We start from the raw sequence: 25,409 nt of genomic DNA on the forward strand, positions 1-25,409 counted from the left end.
ACTGATGTCCTAGTTAAAACCCTGTTGGATATTGGTTATATTTAGTGTTTTTTTTTCGACATTGATTAAAATACATAACATATATGTGCTGCAGATGGCAAAAGTCTTGTCTATGCGGATCATCAAGTCAGCTAGCATCCTCCGCTGACCTTGCCCAAGACCATCTAGCCTTTTCAGACCATCCATATGTCATCCACAAAGCACAAGTTAGTAATTTATCTTCCGCCAATATAGGCCTGACCTCACTACCCTCAAGAACATCCCCCCCCCCCACCATCTTTTCAGGGCAGATATTGAAATGTGCAAGTGAAAGGAGGCAGCCTTGTCTTACTCCTATTTTCCCAATGTTATTGTGCAGTGTAGGCCTACAACAAAATCACACTCACAGGAACAAATAAGAGGTGCTGGACGTGTGAAATGCGCTTCTGACTATCGTCACGATGGTCGCAGTTCCCGACCTTTTCATTTCAAACTAAAATCAGGAGGCCGGAATGATAGATAGATCTATTTAAAATTACATTGGCGCATGCCCTGAACCTACACATCAAAATGGCGGACACCGATACACAGGTGAAGGGAAACCTAGATCATTTTAACCCTAATGATTGGAAAGCGGTGTCCTTAACTTATGTTGAGTACCCTAAAGGTATTACGCATAGACCTAAAATTTTTGTGGATTATAATACCTAAATTTAATAGATATAGACTCTAGTCTAGTCGTATTATCGGTAATACTTGGTCTTGGGCTTGGCCTTGGTCGTCTTGGAGTTACCAATATGAATATCATCACGTCATCACACTCATACTCATGACACTGACATCACAGGGTGACAGAGACAGAGTGACAGACACAAGACTTCAAACTTCATCAGTCCAAGACGGTGGACCAAGAGACTTGATTGAAGTTGAAGAGACTCAGACTTCAAAGTTCAAGAGTCAAGACTAAGACTTTACTTTACTAGAATCCATGATTGCAACAGTGTCCAGACTCCAAGAGAGAGTGATTGACTGATTGATCATGACTGATTCTGACTGTCACTGAACTTGTTGATGTCCAAGGGCTGAGCTGAAGGCTCTTCGAGCCCTTAGTTTGAAAAAAACCCTGTTTGGACGCCAAACAGAAAAACAAAACAAACCTGTGTGAACACAGTTCTGTTTGAGAGAGACCCGAGTCAATGATTTGCCTATATTGCTGTTTCCAATGCCTTTGCCGCCTTTGGCCCCCGACTCTTGCTTGGCTGCACATGGCCGAGGACACCGGGAGCCTCCGCCATTATCCTTCGTTATACCAAGCTATCTGTGGGGGACTCGCCATTTATGTAACGGTTCCTTTGAGGAACAGCGCATGGATGTGGGACAGGTTTGTGGGGACTTTTTTACAACCCTGCCCATGCAAGAGGTTGACTCTCGTCTACCCGTGGGCATCCCCACGAGAGTTATGTTTCGCCATTCATTTAGCCTAGCTACCCCCTCAAGTAGCTGTTTCCACCCAGGTGCCACGATGAGGCAGAACAGCGTACCCGGGTGTCACTGAACTTGAACTGTAACCTGTGACGCCTGTGTCAGTGAAGTAACACTGTAACAGTTAAACAGAAGTTGAACTTGAAGTGATGACGACTGACACATCTATAGTCTAGTTATTATTTATATTATAAGTGTACATTGACATCAGTCTTCAGTAGCAGAGTGGTTAGAATAATATCTATATATAGATATCATTAGACGTCTGTCATTTTAATCATTAGATATATCTGTGACTGACTCACACTGACTGATGAGGTGTGAGCCACGAGTTCAAATTGTTTTTTTTTTTAATGCTTATTAAATTATAAAACTAAAACTAGTAAAACCAATTTTAAGTAAAGCCCACCCCTGATGAGGCTTAGTGGAGATTTTTTTAGAAATTTTAGATCTCTATTATTATTAAAATAAATCTCTTCTCCCACCCCCACCCCACTTTTTTTTACCCATTTTCCCAACTGGTCCAGTTAAGTGATAGGATCACAGTAGAGTAGATCTATACTTATAGTTCTATACTTTTTTACTAGATAACTGATAAGACTAGATCTAGATCTATACTTTTTTACTAGATAACTGATAAGACTAGATCTATATTGAGAAAGTACTAAAAGCATGAAATAGTCTAATTAATAGTGCTAAACAAAAAAAACAATCAGTAAAATATTATTATTAATTACACAGATTTATTGTTGCTGGTCTAGATCTATTACTAATTAAATTACATGAATGATTGATGGACTGATCCAAACTAATTGATACTTACAATTATTTTACACTTCTACACCTCTATGGACTTCGTATACGGTATAACAAGCTTTTTTAAACTTTTTTTTTAAAACTATTTTTTTTATGTTTTCGTTTAGTTCTGCAATTTCTTTCCAATTCCAGTGATATTTAACAAGTAATTTTCCTCGACAGGTGACTTTCTGGGGTTTATCTTGGCATGGTTTAGCTTACTCCCTTTCATTTTGATTGTAAGCTTCATAACTATGATCCTTCTAAGAAGAGATCTACACACAGTAAGTTCACATTTTATTTATTAATAGTGTTTTATTTAGTTGGGAGGTGGGGTGGCTAAGCTGTACAGCGCTTGGCTCAGGGTTAGGGTTCTATTACATGTCCATTGGTCATAAACACCATTTTATGCTTCAGTAATTCTTTGGGATATTATTTCTTAAATTCTCTGTATGAAACATGTTTAGAAATTTGTTTTAAAGTTTCTATTAGAGGCGTGGCTGTGGCTGCTGAGTCCAAAGCGCTTGGCTTCCAAACTGAGGGAGGTCCCTGGGTCGAATCGTGAAGATTGGGATTTTCAATTTTGGGATCTTTGGAATTCTCTGAGTTCAACCAGCTCCAATGGGTACCTGACATTAGGTCGTTGTGCTGGCCATGACACCCTCATTAACCGTAGACCACAGAAACAGATGACCTTCACATCATCTGCCCTAAAGGCCATAAGGTCTGAAAGGGGAACTAATTAGTTGGCCTATATTGAATATTTCCTTTAAAATTTTTCCTATTTAGCATTGGTCCAGACTTCATCTAATAGCCTATATATTATCTATTGTATGATATCATATGCCTCTTGTTTTATTTTTCGTATTAATGTGACGTTGTCTACTTTGCAAGACTGTGTTATAAAACATAATATATATATAGCAATCCCTTAGTACTTTAGTACTTCATGTTTTGCGCATTCCCTACTTCCCATTGTCTTTCCAAAGGGGCTTATAGCTGCTATATTGAAGATATTGAGGAAAAATCTTAAGTAAATCATGAAAGATGAATAGTCAAAATATTTCATTATTAGTCAGCCAAAAAGAGAGCACAAACCTTTACTATTTCCTTTTCAAATTCTTTTCCTCTTTTTTCCAGTTCATTTTATTTATTTTTTAAAATTAATTTGAATAATGTAGTAGACCCTATGCATAATAATTTTGGCATTAGAATAGGTGTGTAAATTAAAGTATTGTTTTTTTTATTAATTTTGTACTGTTAAGTTATTAGACTAGGTGCCTAAAAATATTTTCTTATTGTGTGTAAAGTATTAAAAAAATTATTTACATGTATTGGACTAGGCCTGTAGGTGACAAATTAAATGTCATTTTTGCAAGTTTGTCTTATGCACAGTAACATATCAGGGTGTTGTTTACTTATGCTTAATCACAACTTAGAAATTACTCTTTAAAGAAACCAGCATGATAGTTACAGCTTGTAAGAATTATAGAATGTCTGCTTAATGCTAAAGGGCTGGTTATGAAAGTCCAAATACACTTGTTGAATACATTAAAAAATATTTTTCCCTACTTCACAGCAATTCATTTTTCACTGGTGTTCTTGGCCCCCCCCCCCCCCCCCCAAACCCTATGAAAACAAGTATTCACTGTAATAGGTTCAAGTTAGTTTGAAAATGAGTGCTCTGTGGTTTGCTAAATGGTGAAACACTTTACTACCAAAATGGGAGACTTGAACTTGAATCTCTATGGAGACTGACTTGTCAAATGGGGATTTGAGAAGTACCTAATAGTCCACTCATAACATCTACACAACTGGACACATTTTGTGGGATATATTAGGTATTGTGGGATATGATAAGTGCAGTCAATTATTGTGCATTGGCCACATGACATATTTCTTGGTCATGGAAACAGTCATAAAAATACATATATAAACTCTCTGCAGTACTAGAACAAGAATCTCAAGTTCTTGATTAAAAAAGAAATCTTAATGTTTTGTATGAATATGTTAAATCTATGTTTTGCTTATGCCAGTGCATCCATAGGTTGTATTTCTTCTGATTTCAGGCAGCATTTTTTGCAGGTTTACTTGTGAATGAATTAATCAATATTGCTATTAAACATCTAGTACAAGAATCTAGACCAGTAAGAGGTAATCTTGCACCTTCTTATAATTAATGTAATTTCTTTTAGTAACGTCTCAAAAAGTCAATACATATATTTCCATTCAACCGAATGTTAATAAAGTTTCTGTAGATTTTTTAAAATGAGAAATTTATTAAAGTATGTATAGTAGATTAAGTAATGTCTCTCACTGGAACCTTGTGGAGGGTGAAAGGACGTGTGGTAATGCTATGGTGAACTAATTATGGGGACTATTATATATTTACACAGTAGTGCTATTTACTAGTGGTTTTGGCTGATTTTCTACTTTCTTTTGGCTTTGAAATCTATATATAAGGTCACATTTCTCTTTGAAAATCTTGTACATTATAGTTTTAATTGAAAGCAAATGCATTATTAATTATTGTTTACTCTGAAATAATAATATCATAACACCCAATCTGATTTAATGTTCCATAATTTGTTACTAATTAGGATTTATTTAATATTTCTCTTAGTGTGAAACAGAAAAGTAATATATAATAATAATATACTTCAATACCATATCATAGGTAATAATCACATCTACAAAGAGTTATTGTTTGAACCAATGTTTGTTTTTTTTTTGTAAAAAAAAAAATAGGTGCCGGTACTCAGTGATGGATTGCCTAACTTTTAACTACTAATAAAGTAATAATAAACGTTAAAATGCAAGAAAAGTAATAAAAAATTTTCCCCACATTGAAAAAGGTGCCGGTACGTTGTACCAGTGCATACTGTCACAAAAAAAGCACTGGTTTGAACTATTAAAATAAAAATGTTCTGTATAAACTTCAGCTTTGATCAGCTTAGTTCATAAAATGCGAGATATTAATTTTTTCCTTTTTGATGTTTGAACTGTTATGTTTGAAAAGACTTCTTAAATTACAAGTACAATATTGCAGTACATTTAAAGGTTCATTTATGGATATTTTAAATTGCTTTTGTTAAGCTGTTCTTAAAATTGCTGAAAAATTAAATGAATTTAGCTAGAAGCTGTTTTTTTTTTTTTTTATTTAGGTCGTGAAAACTTGTACACAGAATATGGTATGCCTTCCAGCCATACCCAGTTTATGTGGTTTTTTGCCTCATATTTTGCTTTATTTCTTTTGTTTAGGTAAGTAAATAATTTCTCTCATGACAAAGCTGATATCAACTCACTCTGTCTGTCTGTCTGTAAAAAGTTTGTACACATTATTTCTCCAACATCCAATCAAGCTGAAATTTTTGTACCTGACAACATAAGAATCAATTTAAAAAAATTAACCAATTAGCAAATTAACTATTGGTAATTTTATTTTGTTTGGTATCTTGAACAAGGGAAAGAAATTGTACTTGACAGATGTGGTGGTATAAGCTGAATTAGTTCCCTTGAGAACTCTTGAACCCTGAGTGAACATATTTGTTTATGCATTTAAAAAACGATCATGTCAACATTCATCAAGATACCCCCTTTTTCAACTGGTCCAGGCAAATGATAGGATCACAGTGCATTGAGAAAGCTAAAAGCTGAACAAAAACAATTGGTAAAAATATTTCTAATCGCACAGATTTATTATGTCAAGTCTGTCAAAAGTACTATTCCATGGCTGATCCAAACTAATTGATACAATAATACACATAATATAAGCTTTGTTTTTTTTTTTTAAAGTATTATTTGTTTTTCTTGATTTTGCTGTCAAGTTGGTATTTTCAGAAAGAAAAAAATTCTATTCCAAAGCACCAATTAACTCTCCTTTCTATAAATAATATATTCAGGGTTCCCGCGGCCTCCTGATTTTTCAGGAGCTCCTGGAAATCTCCTGAAATTGCAAAATATATGAAAAAGTCCTGGAAATTTCCTGAAATTATTAAAAATCTCCTGAAAAGTCATAAGAATCTCCTGAAAAATAGACAAAATTGTCTTTTTGGGTGTCATTCAATATGAAAAATGCTGATCCTACGGGCGATTAAGAAAAAAAAAAAAACGGCATTGTTGGCTTTCATTTAATAAAAATGTAATAATATGGCGAATTCAAGCCTAAAACGGAAGTTCTAATACTTTGTTTACTTTAATAGGCACTGGCATATATAAACATAGATCTAAGTACCGGTATTCTAAGTCTATCTCCATCTCAAAAGTGATTTTTTTAAAAACAAATCTAGTCTAGATCTACATAGATTTGATAGATCTAGAATTAGAATGAAAATGCTAGATCTATTTTATCTAGATCTTAATCTAGAAAGACTTGATATTAAAATTAAGACTAGATCGTAAATCTAGATTAGATCTAGATCTATCATGTAATCTAGATATATATCTTTAATCTTATTATCTAATAATCTAGACTGGGCCATGATGATGCCTGGCCTAGACTAGTACTGTAGTAAGTAGTAGTAGATCTAGTCCTAGTATGTAGATCTAGTAGATGATCATGATGATGATCTAGAATGACTAGAATTCTAGATCTACTAGAAATGACTAGATCTAGATCTATTACTATACAACTATACGTATATTATAAGTAGATCTATTCTAGTCTACTAGATTACTAGATCTACTATATCATGATTTATGAATGATCAGTACGATCTAGATCTAGTCAATCTAGAGCTAGATCTAGTTTAAATTAGTAGTTATCTTCTAGATCTAGTAGTAGTACTAGTTACTAGTAGATCTCTAGTCAGATCTAGATAGCAGATAGAGATAGATTTGATAGATATATCTAGTCAATCTAGATAGAGACAGATATAGTGATATAGTTACAGACAGTATATATATATAATAGTTATAGTTACTGAATATAGGGCCTACTATTCTACTTTTACTGATTAATGGTATAGTCTACTAGATTATATTTCTAGAATTCTAGATCTAACAGAGATCTACTTAGATTCTGGAATCTCTCTCTTAGTTTTAGTTTTATAAATCTAGATTGTGAAGTAGATGGGGCTTAGACTGGCTTAGAGTATAGTGTAATATGGTCTATATAGTATTTAAGCTGCTATATAAAATTAAACTATTCATGGTTTTACAATCAAATTCACTTCTAGCTTTATGATTCACAGCTAGATTTTTAGGTATTTTTATAGATTTAAAGACACCTATTGTTAATAAAAACAATCAATGCAAGAGATTTCCACTGAAATAGGAAACTGATAATGATAATGTGTTATACATTGCAATTTGTTTAATTTTAGACATTTTAATTAATTCCTAATGTTGACTAATACAAGCAATATATATAGAGAGAGTAGTGCAAATAGGCTTATTGGTTAACAAGTACTTTTTTTTACTCTTTAATCAGTTACTTTTTAATTTGCTAATTTGAAAAGGAAAAAAAAACTTGTATACATGTATATGGTAATTCTTATATTTATTACTAAATATAGATATAGTTCGCGTTTTTCCGCTCCTGAAATCGAATATTTTCTCCTGGAAAACTCCTGGAAATCTCCTGAAATCCTAATCTCAGAATGGTGGGGGAACCCTGTATAATATTGTAAGTTAAGGAATTTTTGTTTGTTTAATGAAACCATGTTTTGAATTCATTGTTTGCAGTTATGTGTCATTTGTTTTTCCTCCTAGGTTGTATAAAAACTATTCTCTTATAGAGGATGTGTGGAAATATGTTTGTGCAGGACTGGGTGTTTTATGTGCAATTTTAGTGTCTTGGAGCAGGTAAATTATTATTATATCAAGTATGTTATTGTGAGAAAATTAGATCCATTATTTACTTTGAGTAAGTTGTTTGTTTGTTTGTTTTACATGTTTCGGATGTTCCTTCAGAGTTGAAGATAATTACTTCCTAGTCCAAACCTCCCGCAGGACGACAGGGGATGGGAGCGGGCAGGGTTTGAACCGGGAACCATAGATAAATCTGTACGACAGTCCAGTGTGTAAACCGCACAACCAGGTTGCCATCCTGGATGGAAGAGAAATAAGCAGTTGGTCGTTCGCTGTAAGATGTAATGGGAACAAAAAAATTTACAAATCAGATGATCTTTAAAGGTCACTTTAATTAGAGCTTAAGAGATTAAATAGGGCACACCATAGTCTTCAACATTAATAATGAAAAAGAGTTTAATTGTTTAGTGAATGAAAATGGAGTTACATTTCAAGCACTTTTAGTTTACTTGTTAATAAACAGTGTCCACAGTATTGACCAATGTCATTAGGGTGGGTGGAATATTTGGAACAATTATGCCCAAACTATATTTGACCTGTGACATGGTGCTGTCTGGCCGATTGAAACTCCCCAACACCAAACTACAAGATGAAGACAAGAAGAAAAGTAAAACCCTTTAAAATGGAATTGTCTCTCAATTCAAAAGACAGGAAACATCAGATTTGCAATGGGAACATGACAAATCGTTCACAGACAAATTTCTCACCAACAAATCGTTCTCCCGACAAAGTATTAACAATGCGTTACTATCCAGTGAATGATTTGCTTGTGAACCATTGTCTGTGAATCCTAAACTTGTTTTCTTAGAAGCATTCTTCTTCTTCTTTGTTCTCTTAGAAAGTTGGGGTGTTGAATAGATTCAACAAGGCTGCTGTTCATGAGTGCTTATGAATTTAAAGGTCTTTATAGAAAATCTTTTTTTTCTAACATTTTTGTTTTCCAATTTCAGAATCTACTTAGGTTACCATACAATGAGTCAAGTACTAGTTGGTGTTCTACTAGGGAGCATACTAGGAGCTCTTTGGTTTCTCAATGTTCACTTTTTGTTGACGCCACTGTTTCCGTTACTAGCTAGCAGGTAAGGTTAACACTAAAAAAAAGGTAGGATTAGATCTAAATTAAAAAAAAAATTTTTTTTCCTTTAGAATTTTATTAAAATTCAGAGCTACCTCTCTTTGCTTAGGGTATAATGAGTATTTTTTTTAAAACCAGAAATCGGAGCTAGTGGGCTAAAATGAAGTGATCCCATAATCCATTAAAAAAAACAACTTTTGATGAACTGGTTTTTAAATAGCATGGACCAAGTGTAATGTATTAATGATTTAAGATTGATATTCACATTGTTATTCATAATGTTTCCTCTTCTATTCTGTCAGCCTTATTGGAGAATTTTTTATGCTAAGAGACTCCACATTGATACCACATGTGTTGTGGTTTGAATATACTTGCTCAAGAAATGAAGCACGGTAGGTTCAAAAGATAAATTCGAGGTTTATATATCCCACCAAAAAAAAAGACCTTGTGATCTATGAGGGCAGATGATAAGTTTACATGCTTTTTGGCCACTGGTTTATGAGCATCACGTGACCAACTGCCTTTACTTCCCTAACATGTGTCATACCCATCAGAGTTTGGTGGACTCCCAGGCGTCCTAAAAATCGTGACATTCAAAATCTGAGTCTTGAGATTTGAACTTGAGACCCCCTGATTAGAGGCCAGTTGCTTTAGCATTCTGCCATCAACATTAGTATCCTAATGATTAAATAAATGTACAAAAATGTTAAGAAAAATAAGAATTTTTCACAAGCCATAATAAGCATTTATTTTTTGGTATTTTTTAATTCGCTGGAGCATGATTTATATATATATTAAGATGATTTCAACACTTATAAAATAGCCTCATTGATTTTTACATAATACAGAATTCATAATATCTTAAGATAAGATTGAGTATGTTTCATGAATATTGAATGTGTTTCAATAAATATCTTGGCAAGAATTTTTTACATCACACGTTAAAAATGTACTTTTTAAGCAAGTGTTTGATAAATATATGATGTTTACATCAAGAGCTTAGTATTGAAATATATTTCTCTAAATAGCCAAAATTAAATAAATAAAAAGCCCATTCGAAAACACCACAATAGCCCCCCCCCCCCCTCCCCCTTTTCCAAAATATACAAGTAAGTTTTTTTTTTAATCTCAGGTCTTATTTTCAACCTAAAAAATGTAATGCTATCCTATCGCAAGAAAATAGATTTTTACTTCTAAATTTGTGTAATTATCTCTATCTCAGTTTCTGTGTGTTTGAATCCTTATGAAGTAGAATCTTGATAAATGCCCATTGTAATAATCTTTCTTGATGAATCTTACACACACAAAAATGCATATGTCTTTCCTAAGACTAGGTTTAAACTCCAGAACAAATGTGTGTATTTACTGCAGATTTTTATGTTTGATATTATTTTATGCCCTTTTGAGACTTTGTCCAAACTTAGACACAGCTAATATCATTGCCACTCATTATTTTGAGATACAAAACTATTAAGTTTGTTATTTTTTGGAGATCACCAATGTCACTAGACAAGGTTAAGGAAGATTTAAGTTACTAGCAAAACTTTTAATTTCCCAAACTGATATTAGGAACCAATTAAAGTCTGGGTGGGTTAGGAAACACCTTCAAAAGCTGAGAAAGTATTCCAAAACCCTGTACATTTAGCTTTATAAGCAAGAATCCTATGGTGAATTTTCTAGTAAAAAACAAAATTACTATTCCTGAGGAATGAGTTTATTTATTGAAGTGAAAAGCTCATTGGATTGTTTAAAAACAAAACAGCTAAATTTGAAATTTGATACTTTGATTTGACCATGAAGCATTTAATTTCTCATCCCATCTTCTTTAAGAAATAAAATAAGCTTGAGTTTTTCTTGATTTATTAATCTTTTACTTTACTAAGCGCATGTGGGCACTTGACTCTTAGTCACTAGTAGTTGACCTGTTAGCATCAGATACAAGTCATCTTGACTTACTATATGTTCTCATTACATTATAGGAGTCGCCAGAGGAAAATGTCTTCTAGAAAATCTCAATGATGGTACGCCTGGTGGAGAGGATGACGTCCTTTGCCTACACTTTAGTGGACTTAATGCTAAAACACACGAAATCTTCAACCCATTACCGTCTGTGATAGAACCCTGCATGGCCTGGGGGAGTCAAGCTGCTGTGTTCTGCGTGAGAGAAATGTTTTCGTTTTTGAACCAACCTCACATGTATAAACTGTCATCTGTTTGATACATGTCTTTTAAAGTCTAGTTTTGTGTACAGAGCAGTAAAGTCAATAGTATAGGGCATGAAAGGACTGGTGCAAGGTTGACAAAACAAAGTTTAGGAATTTTTAGAACTATTATGCTTTCACCTTGGGTTGAGTAAACAATCTTTAGGAATTGTTTTGTTATATATGTTTTTTACATTAAATAATAATTGGTACTATTTTCGTTAATGCTTATACTTGACACAAGTTTAGGGGCAGCCCTAGAATATGCCACCTACAGCCAGTATTTTTTTAAAAAACTGTTTACTTTGACATCATCACTCTCTACACCAGTACCAAGTTTTTTTTTTTTTTTTTTTTTTTTTGAAGCTTTACCGTATAAGGCATATAAATATTCAACTTCCAGTTATATTGAATAGCAATTTCTTGCTAAACAAGGATCTAAGCACGTTTGTGATTGTTAAAAAATAGATAATTGTGTCATCAAAGTTGAGTGTGAGTTATAACATTTAACAGTTACGTAGTAATCTTATTTGTATTTTATTTCTTTGTTGGGTGATGTATAGAAATATTCTTGTCATCAGTAGAAAGAATTCACTTGCAAAGAATGTGGTGAATGTTTTTTTGTGAATACTTTTTCTTTTTAAAGTTTTCTTGATATCAGGAACAATTTGAGCTGGATGGACTCAGGGGTGTCTTTAAAATCCTGAAGTTCAAAATTCTAGCCTTCAACTGGATTTGAATATAACTCCTCAGTTCAGCAGCCAGTGCTTTAGCACTCAGCCACTACACCCCCTTAAGTGGTATCTGTACTAGTAAAGAAATTTGTTTCTTTCATATTAATTAACATAGTCTATGCTTTAGTCTGTTTCAATGATGTCTAAGTTTTGATAAATGCATCTTATGAAATAAATATCAGTGTTTGACTTGAGGTATCTTTATGTGCACCTTATGACCTGTGACCTCAGGGCTCATGTAGACCCCATGACCTGTGACCTCAGGATTTATGTTCACATTAAGGAAGTATTTCTATTTTGTCAAAAGTCTTGAGTGTAGCACATATATATATATATACATATGTATTTTACATTTTATTTTCATTTGAATGTTTACATTTCATGATTGTAAAATCTGGGGTTGTTATATTGAAACAAAATGGTCTTAGTTCAACATAAAGACTACATGTCATGTTCTTATTTTAATGAACAGTTGTTTTTTTTTTTTTTCAATATTTTGAATGAATTTAATCTGTCGCCTGACAAAGAAAGTGTCTCATAATGCAGCTCTATTTATGTGGGTTTTTTTTTTTACTTGCGAAATGTGTATTTCTTTATGCACTTATCTTAGTCTGAGCTGATTCTGGATTGTGATTTACAGTTAAACTCCCTCATAGATATATTTTTTTTAGATTTTAAAGCTGGCTAGCAGAATAAGATCAAGCATGAAAAAAAATATTCTGGATTTATTATTATTATTTTTTTGTTAACGGGATGAAAAAGATTTTTAATTGACGCAAAAGATATTGCATAAAAAGTAGGACTTATTATTAATGTTCTTGGAAGAACCATCTGTAACTTGAAAGATAATTTAGAGCTTATAAAGTTATCAAAGTAAAAATCTTTGTGTCCACAAGGATAACTCAATTGGCTTAGTTCTGTGAAGTCTAGGAGTGTCCATGAAATGTAGGCCCTAATCTTAATTGGGGAAATTTTAAATCTCTTTATTTGTCATTGGTAGATAGTAAAAGTTATTTATGATTTCTGAATTAATACTGGCTCAAAAAGAAATGTATTTGGACATAAAGAAAAATTGGTTCTATTCTTTATTGCAATATTTGTGGACAACGCAATTGTTTCTAATTATTTAAAAGAATTTTTTTTTATTTCTTCATAATTTAAGACTTACAAGTGACAGCAAAAACTTTGATAGGCTCTTGGGAACTTTTTAGAAATATGACGTGATCTAAGGGCTACATTTTTACTTGACTCAAAGATTCATATATATTTCAAAGCATCAAAAATATATAGTTTATTTAACAGTAATCTTTCTGAAAATTGGTTTTTAAAAGATGTTTGGATTTTAATTGCTGTCTTCCAGCTACATAAAACTCAGTCCTACAGCTCCCTCTCTACTGAGTAGCTTTCATTTCATCCCCAGCTACAAGGGAGGTAAACAAAAGTGTGACAGATTGCTTTTGGCAGATTCTAACCTTGCTAGACATTAGTTTAGCCTGAATCTGAATTGGGAGACTAGACTCTAATTTTCTACTGTACATAGGCTTGAGTACCACAGTCTTCATTTTGAAGTGACCATTCACTTGCAAAGTTTAGCTTGATGTCTTGTATTCACCTTTCATGTGTTTGAGTGCAAGATCTAGATGTCAGAGGAATAGTCCAGTCTGGTTTGTCATGGACTTAAATTAGTGAAGGCGATTTCTTTAGAAGGATTGTTAATGATGATGTTACGCTGTCATGCAAAAAATACAACAAAAGAAACAACAATGCTATAACCCATATAAGCCAATGAAAGATTAAACCTGGAAAGTGACTGTGACTTAGTCTATAATTTTAATGAACATTTGTTTTCAACATGTATTTCATGGTTCTGCTTCTAATTGTAGAACAGAAATGATATTCCTGTTACAGATATCAATAGTTTAACATCTATTTTGAATTTCATCCTTGATGGTGTTTTCTTTTTTTCTCAAGGATCTGTTTTTTAATGTACGTAATATTTGTTTTTGAGATGCATTCACCATTTAAGAACATTATTTTGAAACAAAGTTCTATTTTTACTTATTTGTGTACATCAAGATTCATTTATTTTTTGAAACTTTTTGTTTGTGGCTACCTTATGTTGGCTTTTTTCCCTCTAAGTGCTCATGTTGTTATCCCCCCCCGCCCCCCTTTCCCTCTATTTCCCCTTGTTTGATTTTAAAATATTTATCTCCGATGCAAATATATTATTTTGTTACCGGTACGTGACGACAACATTTTAAAAAATTAAACCGAAGATATTTTGTAAAAAAATGTGTGTAGTAATTGCATGGCAACCTTTGAGAAGAATAATATTCTCAATTGTACAATTTCTTTAGCAACATTTGATCAGTATGGGGCTTGGTGGCTGAGTAGTAAAGTCCTTGGCTTCTGAACCAAGGGTGTTGAGTTTGAATCCTGGTGAAGACTGGGATTTCAAGGACACACCTGAGTCCATCCAATTATAATGGGTACTGGACATACATCGGGAAGTTAAGGCAGTTGGTCATTGTGATGGCCACATGACACCCTTGTTAACAGTTGACCATAGAACAGATAAGGTTTACATCATCTGATGCTATTAATTGCTAGGTTTGAAAGGTTTGAACTCTACAAGAGATATGAATGGGTTAGCAAATAATGTCAGGAACTTATTCGGCTGACTAGACATCTTAGGTAGATAAACGAATGAAGCAAATAAAGTTTTCATGGGACTGTTAAGTTAAACTCTTCTTTTAAAATATTCTGTGACCTTTTTTTTTAAACTTTGTAAACAATTTGTTTTCTCATTGGGCCTCGACTGTTTCCAATCCTTCAGTCTTTTGTTATAAACTATTTTTGTGATCGAGTTTTCTGGTATTATTTGTTTACATTTTCACATTACAATATTAGATCTCCAACAGATACTGTCACTGTAAAGCATTTCTACTGGTGTGTACGCTATTGAAAAATGGTGCTCAAGACACATTCATTGAACTCATCTTGTTGAAGCCATTGAGTCTGGCATAGTTCTAGATTTGAGATTTTCATCAGAATAATAGATTGGACTAATGCAAGATGAAAGGTTTTATTTGTGAAATACTTGTCTGCTATATCAAGGTTCAGAAGTTGAACATTGGTGAAAGCATTTTTTTTTTTTAAATTCACAATTTTATTATAAATTTGTGCTGGTCACATGACATTGTCTTGGATCATAAGCCACAGAGACGGGCCAACCATATTCTTTCTGCCCAATAAATTGCTTGCTATGGAAAGAGCTCTTTTACAAGGGTGTCATCAGCAAAGTTAGTGGCACAATTCATTATTACTTTTTTTTTTTAGTTGCAGTTATCTTCTTATGTCAAATTTCAAATGTTTACTTTCACAAAGTGTCAAAATCACTTAGTAATAAATACCTGAATGTCAGTAGAAGCAAGATTATTTCTTTCCCTTGCTAAATGTTTTATGAAGTATGTAGGTTGCAACTGGGGCCTGAAAATACTGCATTTCTCATTTATATTTGGTCTCAAAGACATACCTTATTATTAGGGTGAAAAAAAAAAAAAAGAAAACTTAAATAGACCCCTCTGACAATGGCTTTGTCTGCATCAGATGTGGAAAGTATGCAGGTCGCAACTGGGTTTACATAGTCATGTGTAACACTGCACTCATTCTTAATATTCGAAATCAAAGACATTGCCGTTAGACAAACACATTCATCTCACTTCAGGATCACAAATCCAGGTCTGAGGCTTTGAGTAGAGATTGATTTTCACTAGCCACCATTTCTTGATTCTCTGTACAGACCTAGTGTTGTATTATTGAAGTTTGTCTTTTGGGTGAACATAGAAACATCCCTCCCTCCAAAAAAAACAACAACAAAAAAAAATTAAAAAATTCAGCGCTATCAAAGGCTTATATTTATTTGTCTTATAAAGGTCATCTACTGTTAGTATTGCTTGTAATGTTTGTTGAAGGTCTTAAACATTTGGAGGGTAAACAGTCTTTCTTTAGGGAGAAATAATTTGTAACTTTCAGTTTAGATAAGAGGAGCTGTGTATTAGAGTAAAACTAATGACGTGTAGATTTACAGCTGTCCGCTTTCTTTAAAGCCTCATGAAAAGAATCGTATAGTCAACAGCCGTCCTTAGGTTCTGCAATCCACAATGTCATCTGTGACACTGACCAGTGCTGTCTGTCTACCATATCCTAGTTAGCTCTTTAGGAGTTCTAATGTTACGAATCACTTGATTGTAACAAAGCATAGAGCTCTGTTAGCTCAAATGTTACAATTCACTTGATAGTAACCAAGCATACAGTCAGATACGACATATTAAAGCTGCAGTTGTATATATATTTGTAGCACATCAAATTTTTTTTTTTTAAATATCAAATCCTTAAATGACAGAAGCCATTCTCTTCACATGATGGGAGATTTTCTTTTTAGTTCTGGTTAATGGGCAAGTGGCTCAATGACTTCAATACCTTTAGTCATCAAATACAAAAAGCTTTTTTCACTAGATTACTTAGAAATTAAACATTTTTCAGCTTTTAAAGTTACCTTAGCAGTCTACTCTTGTACTATAAATAATAATAATAATTTTTTTTTTTAATGCAATGTTTTCTCAACATTATTCCAGAGCTTCAAATGTAATTTCTGTATGACGCTTTGTTTTATATTTGCTTGATTGGTCTAAGGGCAGACAGTGTGACTGAATACTTGGATGATCTGTGAGCATTAATTGTAAGATAAGATCATTTTTTATTGGTCCAATCAAATGGAAATTCAATTTGACTTTAATTGACGACCGCAGCGTAACTAGTGTAACAATAACAATATAGATGCTTGGATGATTTGTGAGCATAAATTGTAACAGCATGTGGGATGAGATTTATCTATCTAGAAAACGTCATTTGTTAGGAAGGATCATGGTCTGAGCATATTTTCTGCCATTCAACCCATCTATTTTGTGCCATTTTATCCTCCCTCTTGTTAAAGCATCAGCTTGCTGGAAAGGAATGCTCCTGCCATTTGACGCTACCCCTCGTTAATCTTCTGGCCACATTTTTGTTTCAAAACTCATGTGTGTCGAGGAGCTATTTAAATTATTTAATTATTTCATTTTGTGTACAGAACTTTGCCGACCTAATTTTCTTTCATTGATTTCTTCCAAATTATTATTTTTTTTATCACTTTGCTAAGGTTATAAATGTGAAAATGCCCATACTAATTAACTCCCAAAATCGTAATATCCATTATTAAGACTTGATGTGAAAAAAGGGGGGGGGGGTCGTGGTTGTGTGGTAAAGTGCTTGACTTCCTTACCAAAGAGTCTCTAGTTTGAATCCTGATGAACACTGTGTTTAAACGTCAAGTTTGTGTTAGTGTGCCCCGAGTCCAGCCAGCTCTAATGTGGAAGTAAAAATTGTTTGGTTGTTGTGCTGGCCACACGATAGCCTCATTAACCGTCGGCCATAGAAACATGAGTTTCTTTCCACAGCGCAATTGGTTAAAGGGGTAGAATTTAATTTCAACTCTTGCATTGTCATTCAAACATTTGGACACTTTATATCAAGGTCTCATTGAACCATCATTGTTAGCTATGTGTAGATTTTTTTATTGTAATGTTGTTTTTTTTTTAATCTTTTTTTTTTTTTTTAAATTTTTTTTTTTTAATTATTTTTCAAAATTTATTTTGAATGTTAAAAGTTAATGGATGAAACAATTTTGAGTGTTTTGATGCAATTGCCAGTAAAGGTTTGGATCTTTGTAATTGTTAAGTTTTTTTTTGATTGAGTGTACACAGTTTTGTGGTCTTAGATCATCAATAAAACATTTCATTCAAATTTGAAACTGTGACTGTAAAGATGAACGGATCTATCAATACGCACAATATTAAATAAATAAATATATATAGAGATGATATAATATGTATATAGTGATTAAATTTAACTTAATCTATTTTTACTCCTTTGTATGTATGTAGTATGTGTTTCTAAATCTACTGACATGCTAATTGTGTGTAGTGAGTGTTTCTTAATCCAGTGACTTGCTTATATTTTCAGCAGGGCCTGCCATAGGTAGGCAGCCGCCTAGGGTCTCCCATTGATGGGGCCATGCACAGGACTCTTAAACAATTTTTTTTAGAGAAGAAATAGTGGAACTTGTGCCCAATGTTTTTGTTGGGAGTCACAAGGTTGTAAGTACATTGCGTTAATTTTATTTTTCCGCCGTTTATTTATTATTTCTATTTCATTTGGGGCCTCCAGATTCACTTCACCTAGGGCCTTCAATTATCTAAGGCTGGCCCTGTTGTCAGAATTCCCCTCACACCCCCCCCCCCCCCCCCCCCCCAATTCCATTTCGTAAGAGTGTTGTTGGAGCAGATACTGATATTGATGCATCTCTTCAGCTCAGCCTTACGTTGTCTCCTGTTCTCTTGATCCATGTATTTTTATCTCGATCCCATTTTTACATTGATCCATAGTGTATCTCGACTCCATTGCTTTTTAAATGATCCCTGTGACCATCATGATCCTATTTTAGCTAATGTTAAATGTAACATAATGTTTTGGTAAAAGAATTTGAAAAAAAAACAACAAAAACTGCCAGTACCTGTATGCAGAGATCAGCTCTTCAGCAAGTAGAAACTGTACATATTGTTTCAAAATACAGTTGACTCTTCTTAGTCCCATGCTTTATAATCGGACACACACCCAGTAATCCCATGTGGCGCCGACACAATTTCATTTCATTGATGTATACTGTATTATATAGGGTATATTTTTGGAATATAGGTGGGCTTTAATTTAGTACAGTATGTGCTAGATGAAATTGTTTTGTATTTTTTAGATCTATAAATTATTTTGGTTTTATTTTTTTTACCATAGAAAAACTGAGAATATCTTATTACACTGAATTTTCTTGACATACGATTAAATGCTTTGAATTATAGATTTGGTAATTCGCTTTGCAAATCCAAATTTTTCAACAATCGGACACAATTGAAATTAGCTTGTACTTTTTTCGGTGTGTAGTGTAGATACAATAATTTATTGTGGGTGAAAAATGGGCAATTTTTTTTTTTATTACATAGAATAGTGGTTTCTGTACTTGTTTATATGTGTGATGACCTCAGTAAAGGCCATCATGCGACAACGAGAAACCTTCAAGATTTGTTTGAGGTAACATGTAGGTGGTAGTATCTTGTATAAACCTTTGAAACCTGCAAGTATGGTTTTATAAATGACCGTACATGCTTCTGAAGTTTAAAGCAAACATGAAAGAAATTCATAATTTATATTCTTCATTGCTTTGGTTGTGTTTTTTTTTTTCTGTGTTTAGATTATGTACAGACATTCCTTCAAAAGAGAAGATGATTACATCCTAAAGATATCCATGTGTTAATCTAGTCATGCATGTTAATTAAGAGACTTTAACTGTTAAAGACTTTGGTTTACCTGACTGATTCAGGCAATCTGTTTCATGTTAGCAATCTTGTCTTAATTTCAGCACATCTTCATTTATGGAAAATATATGTTTAGTGATCATTGACAGAATACTATTTTTTTTTAAGAGTGTGTGCCATAATGTGACATGAAAAGAATTCCATCGAATGTTCGACTTAATATCTTTACTTCCTTTAACTCATTGCTTTTTTGGTTTTGTTTTGATCATTATTTGTGGGATGGTGCGGGTCATAAATTTTCTTTTGTTTTCAGATGTATAATGACTTTGTTTATCAATTTCACATGGTTTAAACCTATAAATGACTACATTTTAAAAGTATATTATTTTTAATGTGTATTCATCATTGAATCGATTATTGATTTCCGTTGTGAATAATTTTTTTTTTCATGATCTCTGCTAATTGGTAACTGCCACCTTTTGAGTGTAATGTTTGATTCCTTTACATGCATTTAAAAAGATTAATATGTATATAATTAATGATTAATATAATTTCTTAATATTCCTTCTCAACACTTGTATTTCCCTATTTCCCAAATTAATTTGGCTTTGATTAAACTATGTTGAATGTAAATTTGTTTTTTTTTTCTTTCTTTCGTTCCTTTTTTTTTTAAGTACCGGTATGCCTCAAGTTGAAGATATTAATTTTGTGTTTTTCTGAATTATATACTTGACTGTGCTAGGACATACCTGCATTACATTATTAAACTTACCAGCATGGTTATGATTCTTACTGAATGTGTTAATTCAAAACAATTGTTAAAATTTAAATATAAGATGACTGCCTGGCTGTGACTTCAACAAACCAATGCCCAAAAACAAACAAGCTAAGATATGAGTACTGTGACTCTCGCCTCACAGTGGAACATATCCTCATTGATTGCCCCAGATACCAGGAATTCAGTGAGAAATTTTTTAGAACACACACCTTGAAAACACTATTCGACAATGTCGACCCTGGGAAGGTACTAGGCTTTGTCCGGGAGGTAGGGTTGTCTACGAAGATCTGATTTTTGAACTGTGAACATATAATATTTACATAAGATTTTTACCAAATTATTAAATTTTTACTACCTTTACTATTTTAACTGAATAGACCTTGTTTTTAATGATTTAACGATATAGAAGTTAGCCCTTGTTATGTTAAGGGAGAGTGATCCTTAAAGGATTACGGGCAAGACATGGCCTAAATTGTGCTGATGTGCCTAAACTCAAGCTAAGATAACTAAAAGATTATCCATCTAAACAAAATTATCTTTTCATTGTGTATTTATTTGTCTGAAATAGTTACTTATATACATTTATAGCTTTTATATAGCGCTACTTTCATGCTTATAGCATGCTCAGAGCGCTTTGGTCCAATCTCATTTGTGGACCAGTGGGGGAGGGGGGGGGGGGGGGGGGAGGGGGTAACTAGGAGTTGGTTTTCCGTGCTGCCTTTAGGCGCTCAGTAAACACAACTCTGCTCGAGTCAGGTGTCGAACCTCGAGCCCCCTTCTAGGTAGCCAAGCTTGCATTTAGCCTCTCGACCACGCTTTTGTGCCAATACTTCTGAGTATTTACAATTTAATGAGATTTTTCTTTAAACATCAAGAAAGGTAAAAAAAACAAACAAAACATTCCAATAAAAATGTACACAACATAGCTATCACTGATGGTTCAATGAGACCTTGATATAAAGTGTCCAAATGTTTGAATGACAATGTAAGAGTTGAAATTAAATTCTACCCTTTTAACTAATTTCACTTTATGGAGGAAGATGATGTGAAACATCAACAAATTCCAAGAAGTTGCACAATGAAAGAGCAAAGAAAAGAAACAAAAATGTTCTGGAAAATTTACATTCAAGTTGAACAATCTGTATTTTATTTAGCACTAAAGTCAGAAAAATTGTTATCATTATTATCATGTAGCAGTCTTTAATTTCTCCAAAAATAAAAAATTTCTACAGAATTGTATTTTATTTGGCACAAAAGTAAATAAACAATTGCTATCATTATTATCATACTGTTGTGAGCAGATGTGACTTAATTATACACATACAGACTCAAGTAGTAGATGATGAAGACTTTAATCTTGAGTAACAATTCATAATATATCAATAATAATTTGTTTTACCTTACCCCATATTTGGATTCTTGTCTTTTAAACCCTTTCAACATGCATTCGCACCTTTCCACATTCACGCTATGATGCGCACATATCACATATAGTAGTAGTCATTAATTTCTAAAAAAATAACACATTTCTACAAAGATATGTTGGGAGTCATTCAGAAAACAGAGGCGCGGTGGCTGAGCAGTAAAGTGCTTGGTTTCTGAATCGGGGGTCCCAGGTTCGAATCCTGGTGAAGACTGTGATTTTTTATTTTGGGAGTCCATCCATCTCTAGTGGGTACCCGACATTAGTTGGGGAAAAGTGAAGGCGGCTGGTCATTGTGCTGGCCACAACACCCTCATTAACCATAGGCCACAGAAACAGAAGACTACATCATCTGCCCTAAAGACCAAACATTTTTGCATTAAAAGTTCAGGACAATCATTCTAAATTAACTTCATGCAGAGTCATATAAAATCCATCAGGTCTTCTCTGGCCATCCATGGGACATAAGTAGAGGCTGTAAAATGTTTGCGCACCAAACACTGTTTCCTTGACATGAGAATATATTGAGGGTTCAATGTTTCTATTCCCCAACAACTTTCTTTCTGGTCGTTTCAATTTAACGAGCGTGACGTGTGGATTGAACTCTGCATGGTCATCTCTGATCTCTACATCTGAATATTTCAATCTGTCTCGTAGCATCTGGTGAAATCTCAGAAAGTCATCTCCATGTGTGACTTTAGCGAAGATGGCTCTGTTATAAAACTGTGATATGCCATGAATAAGAAGATTACTTTGTGGTAGATGTGCCTTTAAGTCTGGTTTCATATTATCAAGGACTTTAACACATTTAACAATGTCTTCCACTGTGTCTAAACCCAATGAACATAAAGTTAAGTGAAAAATTTCCTTGGCAAAAAGACCTTTGGACAATAAAGGCTCTTTATTCACAAGCTGCTTTTGAACCTTCATTAAAGTTTCAACCACAGTTTGGTCATTTATTCGTATCGCAATGAAGTGAGTTGGTCGTTTGACTGTAGGACTTGGCATAGGACTTGATTCTATATTTAAAGAAGGATTGAGCCCATCAAGTTTTGTTTCGCTATCATTGAAATCTGAGATAGGTATTCTTTCGCTATCATTGAAATCTGAGATAGGTATTCTTTTTTCCCCCTTTTGATTCTTTCTTTCTTTTCCCAATGTGACATTTGAAATATCTTTGGCCTTTTTCTCTAGTTGTTTGTTTGACTTTTGTTTGGGCTTCTTGGCTGCATAATCAACCGGTATTGCTATGGCCTGATCACTTTTGTGCAAATACTGACAAGCTTCACTCATTAGAGTCACTAACATAGGTTGACCTTTAGAGATTAAAGCTTTGCCAGTCAATAATTTTTGAAGGTTGGCTGTTTCTGTTTTAGTGAGACAGTCTGAAGAAATTGAAATCTCTGGCGGCACTTCTGGATACCCCGCTTGTAATAGAATTCTGAGATAAATATTTTGTTGGTGGACTGGTTGGAGCAAAACTTCAAGTCTTTCATCTTTTGAAATGATCCTAGTATTTGGATTGGACTGGCTTATACTGTGCAGCTCTTTCTGTACCAACTTGTGGTTTTTACAAATTTCATTTTCAGTGTATAAACTCAGTAAAGGTACATGTGAACCATTATTGTTTGCGCAGGCCATTGTAATGATAATCTGTCAATAAAAAAAATAAAAAATATTACATGTGTTTAAGAAGTTTAAAAGCATATTTTAATTTATCAAGTAATCATGTTTCAGCTGTTCCAGTCTAAAATTAAATCAACTGCGATAACCTAAATACTTTTTCATTGCTCCTTTTTTACCCAGCTTTTTCCGGTAAGCGTCAATGTGCTGATTGCAAACTGACACATATTTGTTGCTAACAGTCAGAGAGATTTTAGAAAATGTAGAAGAGAGGATTCTTACTGCTATGGCTTGCAGCACTATTTCATTTCTGCATAACACATGTACCGGAAGCTCAAAATTGGAACCAGTGAAATCTGCCCATGTGGAGTATCACCAGAGAATGCTGACCACGTCCTCCAAAACTGCTCTCTTTACCAAGAGGCCCATATAAGACATTGGCCCCAAATCACCCCAATAGAAAGAAAACTATATGGAGAGCTCCCTGATTTGGAAACCACTGCGCAGTTCATCTCATGTATTGGTCTAGTCATCTGAACACTCCAACATAACAATGAGAATGAAGAAGAAGAAAATTTCTACATGAACCATTTAATAAATCTTGTCTTCAGGTCCAAAGATTGAAGAATGCAGTATTTCCCATGGCTACACAGCTCCAGCTGTGACCTACATAATTTGCCACCTCCAGGGCAAGCATTACCATTGTCTGCCGGTGGTCGATTAAGATTTTCTTTTTGCCATCTCCGTCTGTCCTCGGCAGCGGATTTTCTTTTGGTATGAACCATTTAAAGAGCTTTTAAAAAAGGTAGTTCATAAATGTGATTTGGCAGTAGTGCAAGTTCTAATAATCAATAAGTCCCATCAGTTCATAAATTTGTGATAAATCAAATTATGTTACACTGTCTATGTCTAGAATGCAATACTTTTGATTAAATATCTAAAGTAAAAAAAAAAGCTTTACAGTTTAATCCATAATCACATTAGACTAGCATAACACTAACAAATCACTATTACTAAAACACTAAACTTAAAAACATTCCTGGACGGAAAATAAAAACTAAAGTATAGGACTACATTAAACACTGAACATTAATACAAAAACACAAACTAATAAAATACTCAAATATGCTAAGTCAAATGCATACACGTGATCCTTCTTCCCTAATTAAGTAGATCTTTGCGCTATATTAAAATTTTAAGTTTGTTTACCTCTAGACTCTAGGCCTAGATACTAGGCCTAGGCAGTATAGTCTAGTCAAAAGTTAATATAAATTGTTTTAAATCCCATGGCTTTATAAAATTACTGGCATTTATACTTGATTTATTATAACTCATTACCGGTACGTTAAATTTCTTCAAAGGAGAAGACATTTAGTAATTTACTAATTAGACTACATTCTATTCATGTTTTAATCTAGATGTGATACTTCTTCACTAGTGCTATTAGACTCATTATTAGAGAGCATGATAGAATTTTGGTCATTGGTTAACAAATAACATGCATATGCCATGACGCGTATGACAATCATTTTTTTTTTTTTGAAGTAACGTCTGTATTTTATAAGATAAGATAGATCTAGATGATAAAGTATAAAGACATAGTGATAGTCATAGATACTGACAGTGATACTTCAATCATATAGAACTCTGACTCTGGTAGCAGCTAACTCATTCAACTCATTGGTTTTCCTGGCTAAGGCAAAAAAAAAATAAAATCCGTGCTTTAACTACCAGATCTACTTTTAGACACTTTTATACTTTTAATTTAGAACAATAGATCACTAATAGATGAGGTTGCTATTGTTAAACAAGCGTACAGGAAGTGGTGAAATCAAAAGCAAACTTACCATTTTAATAGAACGCAAGTCTGGAATCTAGATCTTGTTAAATTGCATTAATTTTTATTGTGCATTGAAACGTTATCTTGATCTAGTCTATAAACCAAAATCTAGATATAGATTAATCATTAAGATCTATTCTTTTTTTTTTTACTTAGAATCTAGATCTTGAGTCTAGACTCTAGATCTAGGTCTATAATTTAAAAAATAAATGAAAAAAAAAATCGTAATTTTTATTTGTAATGACCATTTTTAATCTCTTAA

General features: G+C 33.4%; 2 protein-coding genes across 7 annotated transcripts; one reads left to right on the forward strand and one right to left on the reverse strand.

The window, feature by feature from the left end:
* Positions 1-534: 534 nt before the first annotated feature.
* LOC106065246 (dolichyldiphosphatase 1-like) lies at positions 535-20,116 on the forward strand. Its single transcript, XM_056040833.1, has 8 exons — positions 535-646; positions 2,440-2,540; positions 4,326-4,410; positions 5,421-5,517; positions 7,969-8,061; positions 9,018-9,146; positions 9,445-9,534; positions 11,122-20,116. The coding sequence occupies exons 1-8, from the start codon at positions 550-552 to the stop codon at positions 11,159-11,161; spliced, it is 732 nt and encodes a 243-aa protein (XP_055896808.1). The 5' UTR covers positions 535-549; the 3' UTR covers positions 11,162-20,116.
* Positions 20,117-21,385: 1,269 nt separating this feature from the next.
* On the reverse strand, positions 21,386-25,326 carry LOC106065245 (uncharacterized). 6 transcript variants are annotated; one of them, XM_056040835.1, is made up of 3 exons: positions 25,155-25,326; positions 22,800-23,337; positions 21,386-22,766 (listed from the first exon to the last, which is right to left on the reverse strand). In XM_056040835.1, exons 1-3 carry the CDS (start codon positions 25,155-25,157, stop codon positions 22,081-22,083), a joined length of 1,227 nt encoding a protein of 408 aa, XP_055896810.1. In that variant the 5' UTR covers positions 25,158-25,326; the 3' UTR covers positions 21,386-22,080. The 6 variants fall into 6 exon arrangements, with proteins under 6 accessions (XP_055896810.1, XP_055896814.1, XP_055896813.1 ...); XM_056040839.1 differs by lacking the exon at positions 25,155-25,326 and adding an exon at positions 25,066-25,138; XM_056040838.1 differs by lacking the exon at positions 25,155-25,326 and adding an exon at positions 25,039-25,136.
* Between the last annotated feature and the right edge of the window lie 83 nt (positions 25,327-25,409).

The sequence above is a fragment of the Biomphalaria glabrata genome, chromosome 9 (genome assembly GCF_947242115.1).
Source record: "Biomphalaria glabrata chromosome 9, xgBioGlab47.1, whole genome shotgun sequence".
Taxonomy (NCBI): Eukaryota; Metazoa; Mollusca; class Gastropoda; family Planorbidae; genus Biomphalaria; species Biomphalaria glabrata.